The 14,884-nt window shown below is 39.6% G+C and overlaps 1 protein-coding gene across 2 annotated transcripts in view; it reads right to left on the reverse strand.

The window, feature by feature from the left end:
• Positions 1–5,734, reverse strand: part of LOC130917198 (E3 ISG15--protein ligase HERC5-like) — a 168,089-nt gene extending 162,355 nt beyond the window's left edge. Inside the window, exon 1 of one of the 2 annotated variants that reach the window (XM_057838337.1) lies at positions 4,918–5,731. In XM_057838337.1, coding sequence (XP_057694320.1) covers positions 4,918–5,137 — 220 coding nt within the window. In that variant the 5' untranslated portion in view covers positions 5,138–5,731. Of the gene's footprint in view, positions 1–4,917 lie in introns of both variants that reach the window. The other variant, XM_057838339.1, reaches the window with a different exon arrangement.
• Between the last annotated feature and the right edge of the window lie 9,150 nt (positions 5,735–14,884).

The raw sequence follows: 14,884 nt of genomic DNA on the forward strand, positions 1-14,884 counted from the left end.
CTTTAATGCACATATTTATTCTGACTGGCTATTTAACTATGGCCAGTGACGTGTTTTTTTTTTTTTTTTTTTAATCACTTTGACAAAGACACGTTTCATTGTAATGTTTAATTTATATATTCTATTATTATTTTTAATTTATAATATTCTTATTTGCTCTAATGTAGACTTTAGACTGTCAATTCAAATAGTGTTGGAAAAGTTGCAATACCTAAAATAGAAATGCAAGAACTGTAAAGTACATATTTATACACCTTTATTTACCTAAGGCCACTGGATGTTTTTTAACTGCTTTGAAAAATACAGGTTTTGTTGTGATCTTGTATTTATATCGTATATAGCTTTTTATAATGTATTATATTATGTATTATAATATTTGCTGCCCCCTGCCAGAGTGTGGGCCATTTTGTACTAAAATGGTTTTAAACTGTCAGTTCAAATACTGTGTTGGAGACTAGTACTTGCAATACTTAAAATGGAAATGCAAGAACTTTAAAGCACATATTTATCCTGTCCGGCAATTTACCCAAGGCCAGTAAATAGTGTTTTAAACTACTTTGACAAAGACACGTTTATTGTGATCTTGTATTTGTGTATTACTTATAATTTATTATATAATATTTGCTGCCACCGTCAGAGGGTGGGCCTTGTTTGCACTAATTTAAAGATATTAAACTGTCAATTCAAATATCGTATTGGAGAAATTGCATTACTTGAAATAAATCTATTGCAATTTATCAGTCCCAGTTTTTGTCTACAACACTGTCCAAAAATTGTCAATGCATACTCCAAATAGAATAACAAAATTAAGTCACCTGACTTTGTAATTATTACACCTGTTTATTATGAAGACCTGAAGTACACAACAAGCAGTTACAGTTTGTCAAGAAGTTGTTCAAGTCATGTTTTGGTATTCATATTTTATTGAGTTTTCACAACAACACTTGGGCTCGTGTTTGTAAGAGCAGAGCAAACTGAAGTTTCAGCGTGCACTCTTCGCCTTTCCAACCTCTCATAACGCTCCGATGTGGTGCGCTTGACCTCAGAATAACCCAACACGAGATATGGTGACCAATCGGGATGTGTTGTCAGCATTTCATATGCAGGTTTTCCTAGGAACATAACAGGTAGGTGAGGAGGAGCAGTAGGTTAGCATTGCTACCGAGGCAGATTTACACAATGGTGAAAAAAAACAACAACAAAAAAAAAACGTATTGAAACCAAAACGGATAAATCGTTCAACTTACAAGAGTAGAGATGACGGGAACACACTCTCATTCCAGCAGAAATATGATCATAAGAAATGCTTTTCCGACGAACCGCTGCAATCCAGCCATCTGTCGTACCTTCGTGATCTGATATTTGGTCCTCCATGCAGGAAAACGGTGAAAAGTGAGTCCATTTTTCCTAACCCCTTTTTTTGTCGTAGGAGACGCTGTTGCACCCGGTAACGCAACAATAAGCACCCATATTTTCTTTCTAAAACACCGAAAGAGTTAGCTTAGCACGACCACACGTTACAATCCGCATTGAGTCTGCTGAACCGGAAGTGAATCATATTGCCAGCATGGAGGCGCGTCCAAACAATGACGTAGTACGTCCCATTTAGTGACGAGATTTGTCGTTCACTTGAGTAAACGAATCCATTCCGGTTCGTTCAGTAAAAAGATTCGTTCAAACAAATCGTTCAACGAATCGTTCGCCCCCCTCATCTCCCTCCCCGCCCAAACGAATCGTTCGGTTACTGAACGGGAAGTGACGTTGCCGAACGAATCACCAAAGACCGCTTCGCAGTATAACTGAACGGGAAGTGACATTGCTTGGTCCCTCCCTCTATTCCACATTGACCACTCGTCGTAGTTTCAGAAATGAGTGACAGGCGGTATCATTCTGCTTTCACAGACAGCCTCGTCTCCCTCCTGCTGCTGCAAAAGCGAGGGAGAACTTCCGCGTCGTCTGTCCTAGTTCTATGGGCTCAAAGTCATGGCTCGTGCTTGCATTTCGATTTAGGACACGGTTAAACATTTTCCTTTTGTGAGGGGAGTAGGGGGCGGGGGCGCACGGACTTTCTTTAGCAGGTTCTTGATCACACATACAATCACATATACAGCATGTTTGCTGTCACGAAAATAAAAATACATCGAAAGTTTAATTTCTGAATATGGAACGACCAACACATCATATTTACATCTCGCTCTGTTGTATTTTTGTTTTTTAGTATTAAGATGATCGTTTTTTTTGCACTGGTATTAATAAATAAAATAATCCGGTCAGCTCCCCTGTCGTCCCCGCATCTCAGATCGTCAAATGCTGACGAGAAATAATTGTTTGCTCTTTACGATGTCGCCTTTCTACTCTCATTAGTCTGTTAAGAAAAATGTAGACATATTGCGACATCTCCCGTGTCCGCGTGCTTTGTTTTTGGGCGCTTGAGTAGCACATGATGGACGGATTGACATAATTTGTCAAACCAACCAACACCTGACACGAAAAAAACAAAAAAACACTCGGAAAAAAATTACATGTATATACAGTTTCATTGCAAATCAGTATTATGGTGATCATATTGTTTTTTTGCACTGGTATTAATAAATAAAATAATCCGGTCAGCTCCCCTGTCGTCCCCGCATCTCAGAGCGTCAAATGCTGACGAGAAATAATTGTTAGCTCTTTTCGATGTCGCCTTTCTACTCTCATTAGTCTGTTAAGAAAAATGTAGACATATTGCGACATCTCCCGTGTCTGCGTGCGTTGTTTTGGGCGCTTGAGTAGCACATGATGGACGGATTGACATAATTTGTCAAACCAACCAACACCCGACACGCTGACACGAAAAAAATAAATAAAACACTCGGGAAAAAATTGACATGTATATACAGTTTCATTGCAAATCAGTATCATGGTGATCATACTAAATATTTTTTTCTGTGCACATATGAGGTAAATATCGCTGCCATGAAGCCTCCATATAGTGACAGTTCTCTGCCCGCTTCACTGCCGTCACGCGACCGCAGCTCAGCTTTTGCTTGCCTCGTAGCTACCCGTGTTTTAAATTACTGTAAATTTGATAGTATGTCGTCATAGGCAGTCACGAGTTTGTTGAGAAAAGTACTACTCTAAACAATGCTCGCTAGATTTGTGTGGTGTTTTTGTCTGTTTGAGCAGCATTTGATAGGCTCCACGTTAACAAATATGTGACAAAGTCATTTCCTTTCATTTTCTGATTCGTTTACCGCATAGTCATTACTGGAAAATCAAGTTAGCAGCAAGCTAGGTCAGGAACCGGAGGACCGAGTCACTGAACGGGAAGTGACAAAACTCAGTCTTGCCCCCCTGCCTGCACGCTGGCTGCTTATTGGCCACACGTGGACGTGAGTGACAAACGCCCTGATTCTGTTTCCGCTCCCTCCCCTGCCCGCGATGAGGCTGGCGTCTGATTGGTCGTGTGCGATGTCAGAAGACGCTGCCGCTTGCTCAACGCCCTCCCACGCAGCGAACAAGCACCACCTTCATAGAACGAATCAGTGCAGATGATGATTAGTTCGGTCTCGTTCACCAAAACAATTCGTTCAAAAAGAACGAATCGTTCGCGACCGATACAACACTAGTCCCATTCCCTGTTGATGAGCATGAGCAGAGGTGAATCGACTATCAACAACGGATGTCCCAATTTTGATTTTGAATACTGATGGCTGAAACTTTTTTTCCCAGAAACTTGTATTTTGGTTTGATTATGTATAGTTTAAAGGACTGTTTCTGACTTTTAATGATAGATAAGTGCTACAAAAAATGTTTGCTCGCTCGCAGCGACCCAGGTCGGGTGACGCCCCTGTAAGAAACTAAAATAATGTTTCACCAACATCCTATCTAAACATGACAACGTCCAAGCAAAAATCCCAATTCGTAAGCTAAGTGAGCTAACTTGCTAAACTAAAACAAAAAAGAAAAACAATAGATAAGGACTTGAAAAATAACGGCATCTTACCCTTCTCGTTGCGTGCTCGACGATCAGGAAGACCTTGCATACGCCCAATGTTGAGTCATCGCGAACCTCACCATACCAAAAGCTAGATGTTAGTTGCGCGATGTGAGCCAAAGGGGACGGGCGTCGTCCTTCGTCGGCCATTTTGCGTCAGTACCATTCCAGTTCAAGTAGTAGTCGTAGAAGCGCCAACATTACAACACTTATAACATTTAGTTCAAATCCAGCCTTAACGACACCGTCGTTAATTCGGTTCCTTGCAAACCAAACTATTTGTCACGCCGTCAAGAATTCTGTCGTTATATTATTATTATATATTGGAGATTGATGGAGAAGAAGCTGACAACTTTCAGTTTAAAAACAAACAAAATATATATGCGAAATAATGACTTGGTCTTGTTCACTTTGGATTTATGTTTGTCAGATATCAACATGAGAGAATGTTCTGCTGCAATATTACCACCATAAAATAAATAAATAAATGAAAAAGCTCTTCGCATTTGTGTTACCTGCATAGCCTGCAGTGTGAGTTTTTGACTATATTGCAATTTTGTTCACCACGCAAAGCCGCAACCCTCAAAACAGGGCTTTTTGTGTTTTTAAGGAGAAAAATTCATTAGGTTAAGTGCTATAATGTCGCCTAATCTATCCCATTAGATTGTTCATGTACTTCAGCAATTTAAACAAAATTTCTACAATCAACGAATGACTCATATACATGTTAACGGACTATTCAGGAAAACAAAGTGAAGAATGTACTTTTTATTTCGTATAAACGAAACTAATCCCCGTTGTGGAAACACCCTGGTAACTTGTACTTCAACGGAAACGAAACTTACACTTTCTGAACCGGCGGGAAGCACAGTTTGAACAGATAAATACGTGATGAAAATTTGCAAACGTCGGTAAACCAGTGAAAAGAGCCTTTTGCCTACCTGAGGTTTTTACGTTCTTGAAAACCTTTCGTCCAAGCTGTTTGCTCGAGTCGTCTCCGTGAGAAGTGACAACTCCATCCTTAAGAAGAAACAAAATATGCTGTTCTCCGCAGCAAATGTTGGTCACGACACCTGGGACGGTCCACGACACTGGAATCGAGGATGAAAGTGGACCAAATTGGCCACTGGCGCTCTCTCCCCAAAACCAAAGATGCGACATGTCTCAAAATCACCTCGGATAATCCACTTGTAGCGGTGCGCGTTTTTTTTTTTTTTTTTTTTTTAAATCGAACCAAATTAACGGAAACTCAGTGTTGGATATAAACACACCTTTACTTTTCGAGTGCCAACAAGAGAATGCACAAGAAATCATCACCAAACATTCAGTATGAAAGGCAACTGTCCCTCCCCCTGCTGGGCATCCCCTGTACTAGTTGCCACCTCTCCTTAATTAAGGTGCTATCAGGGATACAAGAGATCACTTGAAAATAATAATGAATCGTGTAAAATACAATGTAAAAGGTAAATAAGCTAGTCTATGCACAGACTTTTCTTAATTAAAGTAACACTAGGTAACTTTTCAGTTTTGGTTGATTTTAGCGACGCCGGTGGACAAAGGAGGTAGTGTTTTGCCTTAATGAAGACTGCGTTTCCCATGAGGACCAGTGCACACCTACACAGTGTCATAAAATCAGGATATTGTGGTCGCCTATAGATGGATTAAACGACATTTCTGTTTCCAGCGGCTGTGTCAAGGATGAAGAGTAATAAGGTCATGAATCTAGTTTTGGATAAACATTAGCATATAGTAGTATATAGTATAGTAACCGTGTGACTCAGTGCTGACAGGGGGCGTCAGGCCAGCGAGTGAATGCCAGGCCAATGTTTATTCTTGAGTAACCTGGTAGTCTCCTTTTTTTTCCTCCTTGGACTTGAAGGAATCTGACCTTCTAGCCAGTCTGCTGGAATCGCGCCAGCCGAACTGCTGGACCCGCGCTGGCGCAGCTCCAACTACCCGGGCTGGCGGGACTCTAACAATCCGGCCAGAAGGCCAAACTCCGTGCGTTCACCTTAATCTTACCCCTTTGTACTGACTCAATTTTGAAAGGTGGACAGGAGGATTCATGAGTTACTGTTGTCCGGGCAACATGGGTTGTGGATTTTGCCACCTCAGCGTCAAAGGGGCTCTTAGAGTCTTATCAGTCATGTTATCATTTGGATATCAGGTGTTCTCCGATGTTCCTTGTGTTGGGACAGGGCGTCCTGCCATTTGGTCTGGACTGTCCGGGAGAACTTATTGCGACAGTTGGTGCGTCAATCTTGCTCAGTCAGTTGTATGACGCACGTGCTGGGCTTCCGTGATAAGAAGGTGTTGTTTATCTCTTATGCCCTATATTCTGCTTGTTTTCCTTAAACTATTGTATAAGTGCTATTTATTTTATATTGGGTGTTTTAGAGTAATACAAACAGTCAAACAGTAAATACAAGAAACGATACTATTCCATGATTGATTATATTAAGTGTGTTAGAATAATGCAAACAGTTGGACGGTGCCTACGAGAAAAGGTACTATCTCCTTCAGACTAAACTTTTTGTCTCTTTAGTTGCTATGTCATCTTTGCAGAATTTGTACAAAAGTGTTCGCATCGACTTCCGTCTTTATAATGAATGGGGGAAAAGGAAAGTGAGTCAAAGCAGTCAGCACATTTGTAGTTTTTTTGTGTGGCAGGGTTCCTGCCACCCTCCTCAAAGTTAACTAGTGCCGGCGAAAGCAATACAGACCCCTTCAAGATATAAAGAGGTGTCATTCAATTAGTTGTCAGTCGACATATCATCACAAATGTTATAAAAATATTTTATAGAGGTTGAAAATTTACCTAGTGTTGCTTTATTTCATGTGCAATTTTTACCTTTTTTTTATTCAGAACAGCTTTAAACCTTTGGGATGCCCTGAGCTGAAAAGTCAAATGGTGCCTCCTACCAGAGGTAGTAGAGTCGCCAAAAACTGTACTTAAGTAAAACTAGCGTTACTTTAAAAAAATATTACTCAAGTACAAGTAAAAGTAGTCATCCATAAAATGTACACAAGTACAAGTGAAAAACAGTATTAAGTGAAAAAATATGCGGCATTGAGTAACATTGTGGGTAACTGCTTACAATGGTCGATTTTTTTAAACAATGGTATTTTTTTCTCAGCACAAAGTTATATATATGAACTTTTACTGTTATACTCAGGGGTGAAAGTGGGTCGGGACGAGCCGGAACGGCGTTCCGCCATGAAATACCATACCATAGTACGTACGCCGGTACTTTGATCCCGAAAATATGACGACAACTGTCAAAACCACATGTTTAAAAAAAAAAAAAAAAACGACCACGCTGCCACACGCGCATCTCCAATAAGAACAATCTAATAACATCAAATTTACATACATAAGTGTTAACAACAACCCTAATAGAGAGCTTGTGTTGCGTCATCTGTTTCCACCGATATCTATTATTCATTTATTTATTCCACGTAGTTCTTCCCAGCGTCTCTCTGTATCTGACAAGTCGCGTCGCCCTGCACACAGTGCACATGCACTGCAGGGCATGCAGCAAAAAAAAAAAAAAAAATAAAACTGGAGTCCGCTGTCCGTTCAATTGACATACTGACATGTGATCAGCATGGAAAGATAGCTGGGATTGGTTCAAATGCACTTTTTTTGGAACAACAAATATTTTAGAGGGGGGAAACAGCTTGTTGAATTAAAGGGGCAATGAAACTAAAAATTGATCAGATCCTTAAGAGGAAGGAAAGAGTTGATGAGGTTTATTTCAATTTTATTTGGGTAGTTCAGAGCATCTTCCATGTTACTTTGAACTTATTTTTGTTCATTTATGTAAGGTTACTTATTTCCTTATAATTAAAAAAGTCAATGTTTGCGTTGTCTTCAAAATATTTTAAATTTCACTGTGCATAATGTAAGTCATTTGTACTTGAATTTTATACTTACTACTCTTTCATTGAGTGACGTGCGGTCAGGGGAGGCAGGGGGAGCAGAGCCTCACCTGACATCATACATACGTGGGGCAAATACGTATTTAGTCAACCACTAATTGTGCAAGTTCTCCCACTTGAAAATATTAGAGGCCTGTAATTGTCAACATGGGTAAACCTCAACCATGAGAGACAGAATGTGAAAAAAAAAACAGAACATCACATTGTTTGATTTTTAAAGGATTTATTTGCAAATCATGGTGGAAAATAAGTATTTGGTCAATACCAAAAGTTCATCTCAATACTTTGTTATGTACCCTTTGTTGGCAATAACTGAGGCCAAACGTTTCCTGTAACTCTTCACAAGCTTTTCACACACTGTTGCTGGTGTTTTGGCCCAATCCTCCATGCAGATCTCCTCTAGAGCAGTGATGTTTTGGGGCTGTCGTTGGGCAACACGGACATTCAACTCCCTCCACAGATTTTCTATGGGGTTGAGATCTGGAGACTGGCTAGGCCACTCCAGGACCTTGAAATGCTTCTTACGAAGCCACTCCTTTGTTGCCCTGGGTGTGTGTTTGGGATCATTGTCATGCTGAAAGACCCAGCCACGTCTCATCTTCAATGCCTTTTCTGATGGAAGGAGATTTTCACTCAAAGTCTCTCGATACATGGCCCCATTCATTCTTTCCTTTACACAGATCAGTCGTCCTAGTCCCTCTGCAAAAAAACAGCCCCAAAGCATGATGTTTCAGCTGTTCCTCTGTGCTTCTGATCACGGCAGAGAGCATGGACATGTCTCTGCTGAGAGCTGCAATCTTCTCTTCCATCATCTGACTCTTCTTCTGTGCTTCCTCCCTCACCGCAGACAATTTGGCCTCCTCTTCAACCTGCAGGAAGCGCCGAAGCTCCTCAAAATCCTTTTTAATCTTGCTTTCAACCTGCTCCCTCTGGATATTGACGTACTCTGAAAGTTCAACGCAGTTGTATCTAAACTCGTCAAAATCTTCCTGCCTTATCTTTGCACGCTGCAGGGCTCTCTGGAAATTCAATCTGTGATCACCTTTCGCGACTTCATCGAGAGGAAGGATCTTGTGGCCGGCGTGGATTTCTGCATTTCTGCAGACGAGGCACACGAGCTCCTGGTGTTCTAAACAATAGAGTGTTAATTTTTCCGCGTGCAAGGTGCAGGTGTCCTCGGACATCATGGAGACTTGCAAAAATGCCACACACACACACTGAACAGTGGATCTTTTGAACTAAACACTGTTCTTTTTTCTCCCACTACTGCTTCAAGCACGCACAACAGAAACTATGACTACACAGAAGCATTACGGGATCTTTAAACAAGTCGAAACAGGTCAAACATTGGAGATTGTTCTCAACTCTTCCAGTCCTGGTCCTCGTGAAGAAACAGTGCAGTCTACGAGTTTAAATGTTCACTTTTCGGTGATTCGCAGGAATGGTCAGAGAAATGTGCACTTCCTGGTTAGGGTGGGGTGAGTCTTCAGCGGCTTGCCACACCCCAGTTAGATGCAGTAAAAACCATGCAGGAATCTGTGATCACACAAAAGCATTATTAATTACTTTCACACGGGAAAAACAAAAATTATTCCAAAATTAAAAGAAAAGCGTCCCGAAGGCCAAAATAAGAAACCATGGGCGTCACCAGACATAGTTCACTGGGACATGTGCCCCCACTATTGATCTGCAGTATAAATGTCACTGGTTAAAAAAAATAATAATAATAATAAAATAAAATACTTTGGAGTTTTAAGTTTACATAGAATAATCTACAAAATGCGGCCATTTAATATGACCATATTACTCCATTCACTCCATGGACACAATCTGCACACGGCTCCTTAATATGTTAATTTATGCACGTAACTTTGGCTGTGATACTCCTTCTTACATTTAAGACCATTAATGGGTTGGGGCCATCTTATCTCACCGATGCTCTGGTTCCATACCGCCCCAACAGAACACTCCGATCTCAGAATGCAGGTCTACTGGTAGTTCCCAGGGTTTCTAAAAGTACTGTCGGAGCTAGAGCCTTTAGCCACCAAGCCCGTTTTATGGAATCAGCTTCCAGCTAGTATTAAAGAAGCCGAGACAGTCTGCACATTTAAGATTAGATTAAAAACGTTCCTATTCGACAAAGCTCATGGTTAGGCTAGCTGAAGTCGGAGTAGACTCACAGTTTAGTCTAAGCTGCACTAGAAGCTATAATGCTGGGGGAAGTACAGCCGCTGAGTTCTATCTCCTTTTCTTACTCTACCTACCACTTGTCTTACTTTATTTCTATTTTCCAATGTTAATATCTAGTTGTCTAGTCTCTTCATCACTAGTCACCCGGTGTCCCCTTTCCCCCCTCCCCTCTGGGGAGGGGCTATTTTTCAGCTGCAGCCTCCTGACTGGCTGGATAGGCGTACTCGCTGCTTCCCCCGTCTCATCTGGCTAGATGGACCTCTTCTTGCTCCTTTATTCCACTGTATTTTTACGGACTGTAACTTCGCCTGCTAATTCCCACTAGCAGTTCTGGGGTTCCTGTCTATCCGTCCTGGGAGTGGATCTCTCCTGACTGTGGTACTCCCCGAGGGTTCTCATTTTTCTCCCAATTGACTCTGGAGTTTTTGGAGTTTTTCCTTGCCGGCATGGAGGGTCTTAAGGATAGGGGATACCCAGGATTGAACTGTATCTATTCATTTTTGTTGCTTCATTTCTGTAAAGCCCTTTGAGACATTGTTGTTGTGATTTAGGGCTATACAAATAAAATTGAATTGAATTGAATAGGCATATGAGTCGATACTTTTGCGAAGCACTTTTGGGAGATATGCTGCGTTCATGTGTGTCGGGAGATCTGAGTTCCCAAGTTGGAAAATCGTTCTGATGTGTTGTAGAGTCATGGTTGCTAGAAAGAAGTCCTCTATTTTAATGCTCCAGCGGTACATCACAAGTTGAGTGACTGGCGCTTTTTTTAGACGCCATGTAATAGAGAATCATTTTTATTTGATTACTCCAACAAAACATGAATGCAGCATCAATATTATTGTGATTGTGTCAAACTGCCAAACATACAGTCGACGGTGAAAATGATCCCTACTTTACAGGTTAGCACCAGATAAACTGCCCATCATTGTTGTTCGTTTTTACCATCCTGTTGATGTTTGTTTGGTCGCCTATTTCTATGAATTGAAATGGTTCAACTTTACTCTTTATATATAAGGCAGCTAACTACGGTAAATTACATACCTGTCAACCCGAGGCCGTCGGCAATCTTACAAATAGTGACGAATGCCCTTACAAATTGATGACTAATCTTACAACCTTTTATCTACAGTAGCATGCAATATGAAACAAAAATAAAACTCAATTTTTAAAATAATATGAACTTATCGGTAATATTGTCACATATAACCTGGTGCAATCAAAGAATAATCAATATCTTAAGCTACATCATGATTACTAAAATTTAACAGTGACTTTTGTTATAATTGCATGTAACACATTTGGCAATTTCTATCATGTCTTTTGATGGCTGCACTTCAGCTCGCAATTTGGTTTTACTTGAAGGTTGTTCGTTAGTGTGTCCAATTAATAATTAAAAAGGTAAATTGATAAAATTTAACTTACCGATGCTATCTTTAAGTCAGGGAACATTTCTTCTGCTAATTCTGAGAAGTGATCAGCAATAGTTGCAGGCAAATTGTGTTCGGCAACAAATTGGCAGAATAAAATCTCCGCTTTCGTTACTTTTTATTCTGCAGACTGCCTCTTTATGGCCAGTGTAATTAATCTTACTTTAAAAAAGTAATTAATTAGAGTTACAAATTACTTCTCCCAAAAAGTAATTGAGTTAGAAACTCAGTTACCTGAATGTAAGAGTAAAAAGTTCACAAAGTAACTGGTGTTACCTTTCATGTTTTCTTTTTCATTTTTTCCACAAAAAAAAAAAAAAACAAAAAAAAAACAAAAAAACATAGTAACCTTTGCTATGTTTGGAGGTCATTTAATATTGTGAATCAACTGTTAAAGTTGTTAAAATTGCTCCCGTTTTTGCATTAGTTCCCTCCTGTCTACTTTCGACAAGTGAAAGTTTTAAAACTGTTTCATCATTTAAAGATGGATTCAAGTCAAGATTTTGCCGATTTAGGAGTATTTTAGATAAAAAGTTACTTAGGTTCGCTAGGAAGATTAACTACAACTGAGCCTTTCTGAGAAGTCTACTGCTTTAAGATGGCGGTTGTTTACTAACACCGCTGAGTCTGTCATAGAATTAACTTACATGTATATGTATAATATGATGAAAACGAACGTTTATTTTTTCCCATCATTCTTGAGGCAAGTTCTAAATCAGGCTAAATAGGACAGCTATACTTTTCGCCAAGATTGTCATCCATTGAATATGGTACAACCGCCGGTGTTGTGCCAAAGTATCCCCTGGGCAGAGCAACTGCGCTTGCACTGATTTGTTTGTTTGTTGATTTGTTTTGGTGATGTTGTTATCTACGAGGTTTGAAAACATGGCCATAAAAAAAAAATAAAAATTTTAAAAAATTCTGTCGTATAACGTAACATACGTGTTGAACGTAAAAAAAAGGCAATGTTTTACTGTTTTACTCGTAGGACGACCTGTAACTGTTATTACTGTAACTCAAGTCCTTTATGGAGTTTCTCCAGTTTAATAAACGGCGCTGTCCAAAATATATAATTGTGTTTTTTTCTGGCTTCAATTGATTGTTTAAGTCGACATATCTCATAACTAATGTGTGTGTGTGTGTGTGTGTGTGTGTGTGTGTGTGTGTGTGTGTGTGTGTGTGTGTGTGTGTGTGTGTGTGTGTGTGCGCTCCTGTGGCCAGGGGACACAATTTTTGACAGGGGTAACTACATTGGCAAGACACCGGTGGTGGCTCTGTTGTGCAATTAGCATCTTTATTAGGGTGTATTGAAACTCCGCTCACCATTTTGACACTGGTCTCTAGCTTTTCATGGTCCACATTTTAAATCCTTGGTTCTTGCCCAGTAGTTGTTGTCGCTTTTGAAAGCTTAGGTTTGAAAAAATTACACATGTCCATCTTCTTGTCTCTTCGGTCCTCGAGTGGTTTTGGCTAAGCAAAGCAACTGACTGTCTAAGGTACTAGTCACATGATCGGTTCAAAAAATAATTTTGACCCATTATAAAAAATCTTTTTTGTTCATTTCATTCATTTTGGTTTTTTGTTTTATTACTTTACAATTTTTATAGACAGTATTTTACCGGAAAATTCTTAATTTTAAAATCATATATAGAAAAATCAAGTACATGCGATGACACATTTTCGGCCATTAAGGGGACATGCCCCCCCACCTTAAACTCCGTTTATGGTTGTGAAACACTAATTACGTAACAGTTACAGTGATATACTGTAGCCCCATTTCTGTCCAGACAAAGTAGAGCAGCAGAGTGTAGGAAGAGGTGAAGGAGAGATGGAACTTAGTAGGGAATGGGACGTACTACGTCATTGTTTGGACGCGCCTCCATGCTGGCAATATGATTCACTTCCGGTTCAGCAGACTCAATGCGGATTGTAACGTGTGGTCGTGCTAAGCTAACTCTTTCGGTGTTTTAGAAAGAAAATATGGGTGCTTATTGTTGCGTTACCGGGTGCAACAGCGTCTCCTACGACAAAAAAAGGGGCTAGGAAAAATGGACTCACTTTTCACCGTTTTCCTGCATGGAGGACCAAATATCAGATCACGAAGGTACGACAGATGGCTGGATTGCAGCGGTTCGTCGGAAAAGCATTTCTTATGATCATATTTCTGCTGGAATGAGAGTGTGTTCCTGTCATCTCTACTCTGTAAGTTGAACGATTTATCCACTTTTGGTTTCAATACGTTTTTTGTTTGTTTGTTTTTTTACACCGTTGTGTAAATCTGCCTCGGTAGCAATGCTCGCCTACTACGACTCACCTACCTGTTGTGTTCCTAGGTAAACCTGCTGACAACACATCCTGATTGGTCACCATCTCTCTTCTTGGATCATTTGACAAAGAAAATTTGTTCAATGGAGTGGTTCCATTTGTCCTGTGTCGGACTCAAACAAGCCCCTGCAGCAGACGCCATCTGGGTCTGCCCTTCTTGTTGATGAACTGCGGGCTTTTAACTTGTGAAAATGCAAGGACTTTAATGCACATATTTATTCTGACTGGCTATTTAACTATGGCCAGTGACGTGTTTTTTTTTTTTTTTTTTTAATCACTTTGACAAAGACACGTTTCATTGTAATGTTTAATTTATATATTCTATTATTATTTTTAATTTATAATATTCTTATTTGCTCTAATGTAGACTTTAGACTGTCAATTCAAATAGTGTTGGAAAAGTTGCAATACCTAAAATAGAAATGCAAGAACTGTAAAGTACATATTTATACACCTTTATTTACCTAAGGCCACTGGATGTTTTTTAACTGCTTTGAAAAATACAGGTTTTGTTGTGATCTTGTATTTATATCGTATATAGCTTTTTATAATGTATTATATTATGTATTATAATATTTGCTGCCCCCTGCCAGAGTGTGGGCCATTTTGTACTAAAATGGTTTTAAACTGTCAGTTCAAATACTGTGTTGGAGACTAGTACTTGCAATACTTAAAATGGAAATGCAAGAACTTTAAAGCACATATTTATCCTGTCCGGCAATTTACCCAAGGCCAGTAAATAGTGTTTTAAACTACTTTGACAAAGACACGTTTATTGTGATCTTGTATTTGTGTATTACTTATAATTTATTATATAATATTTGCTGCCACCGTCAGAGGGTGGGCCTTGTTTGCACTAATTTAAAGATATTAAACTGTCAATTCAAATATCGTATTGGAGAAATTGCATTACTTGAAATAAATCTATTGCAATTTATCAGTCCCAGTTTTTGTCTACAACACTGTCCAAAAATTGTCAATGCATACTCCAAATAGAATAACAAAATTAAGTCACCTGACT

This window comes from Corythoichthys intestinalis, chromosome 6 (genome assembly GCF_030265065.1).
Source record: "Corythoichthys intestinalis isolate RoL2023-P3 chromosome 6, ASM3026506v1, whole genome shotgun sequence".
Lineage (NCBI taxonomy): Eukaryota > Metazoa > Chordata > Actinopteri > Syngnathiformes > Syngnathidae > Corythoichthys > Corythoichthys intestinalis.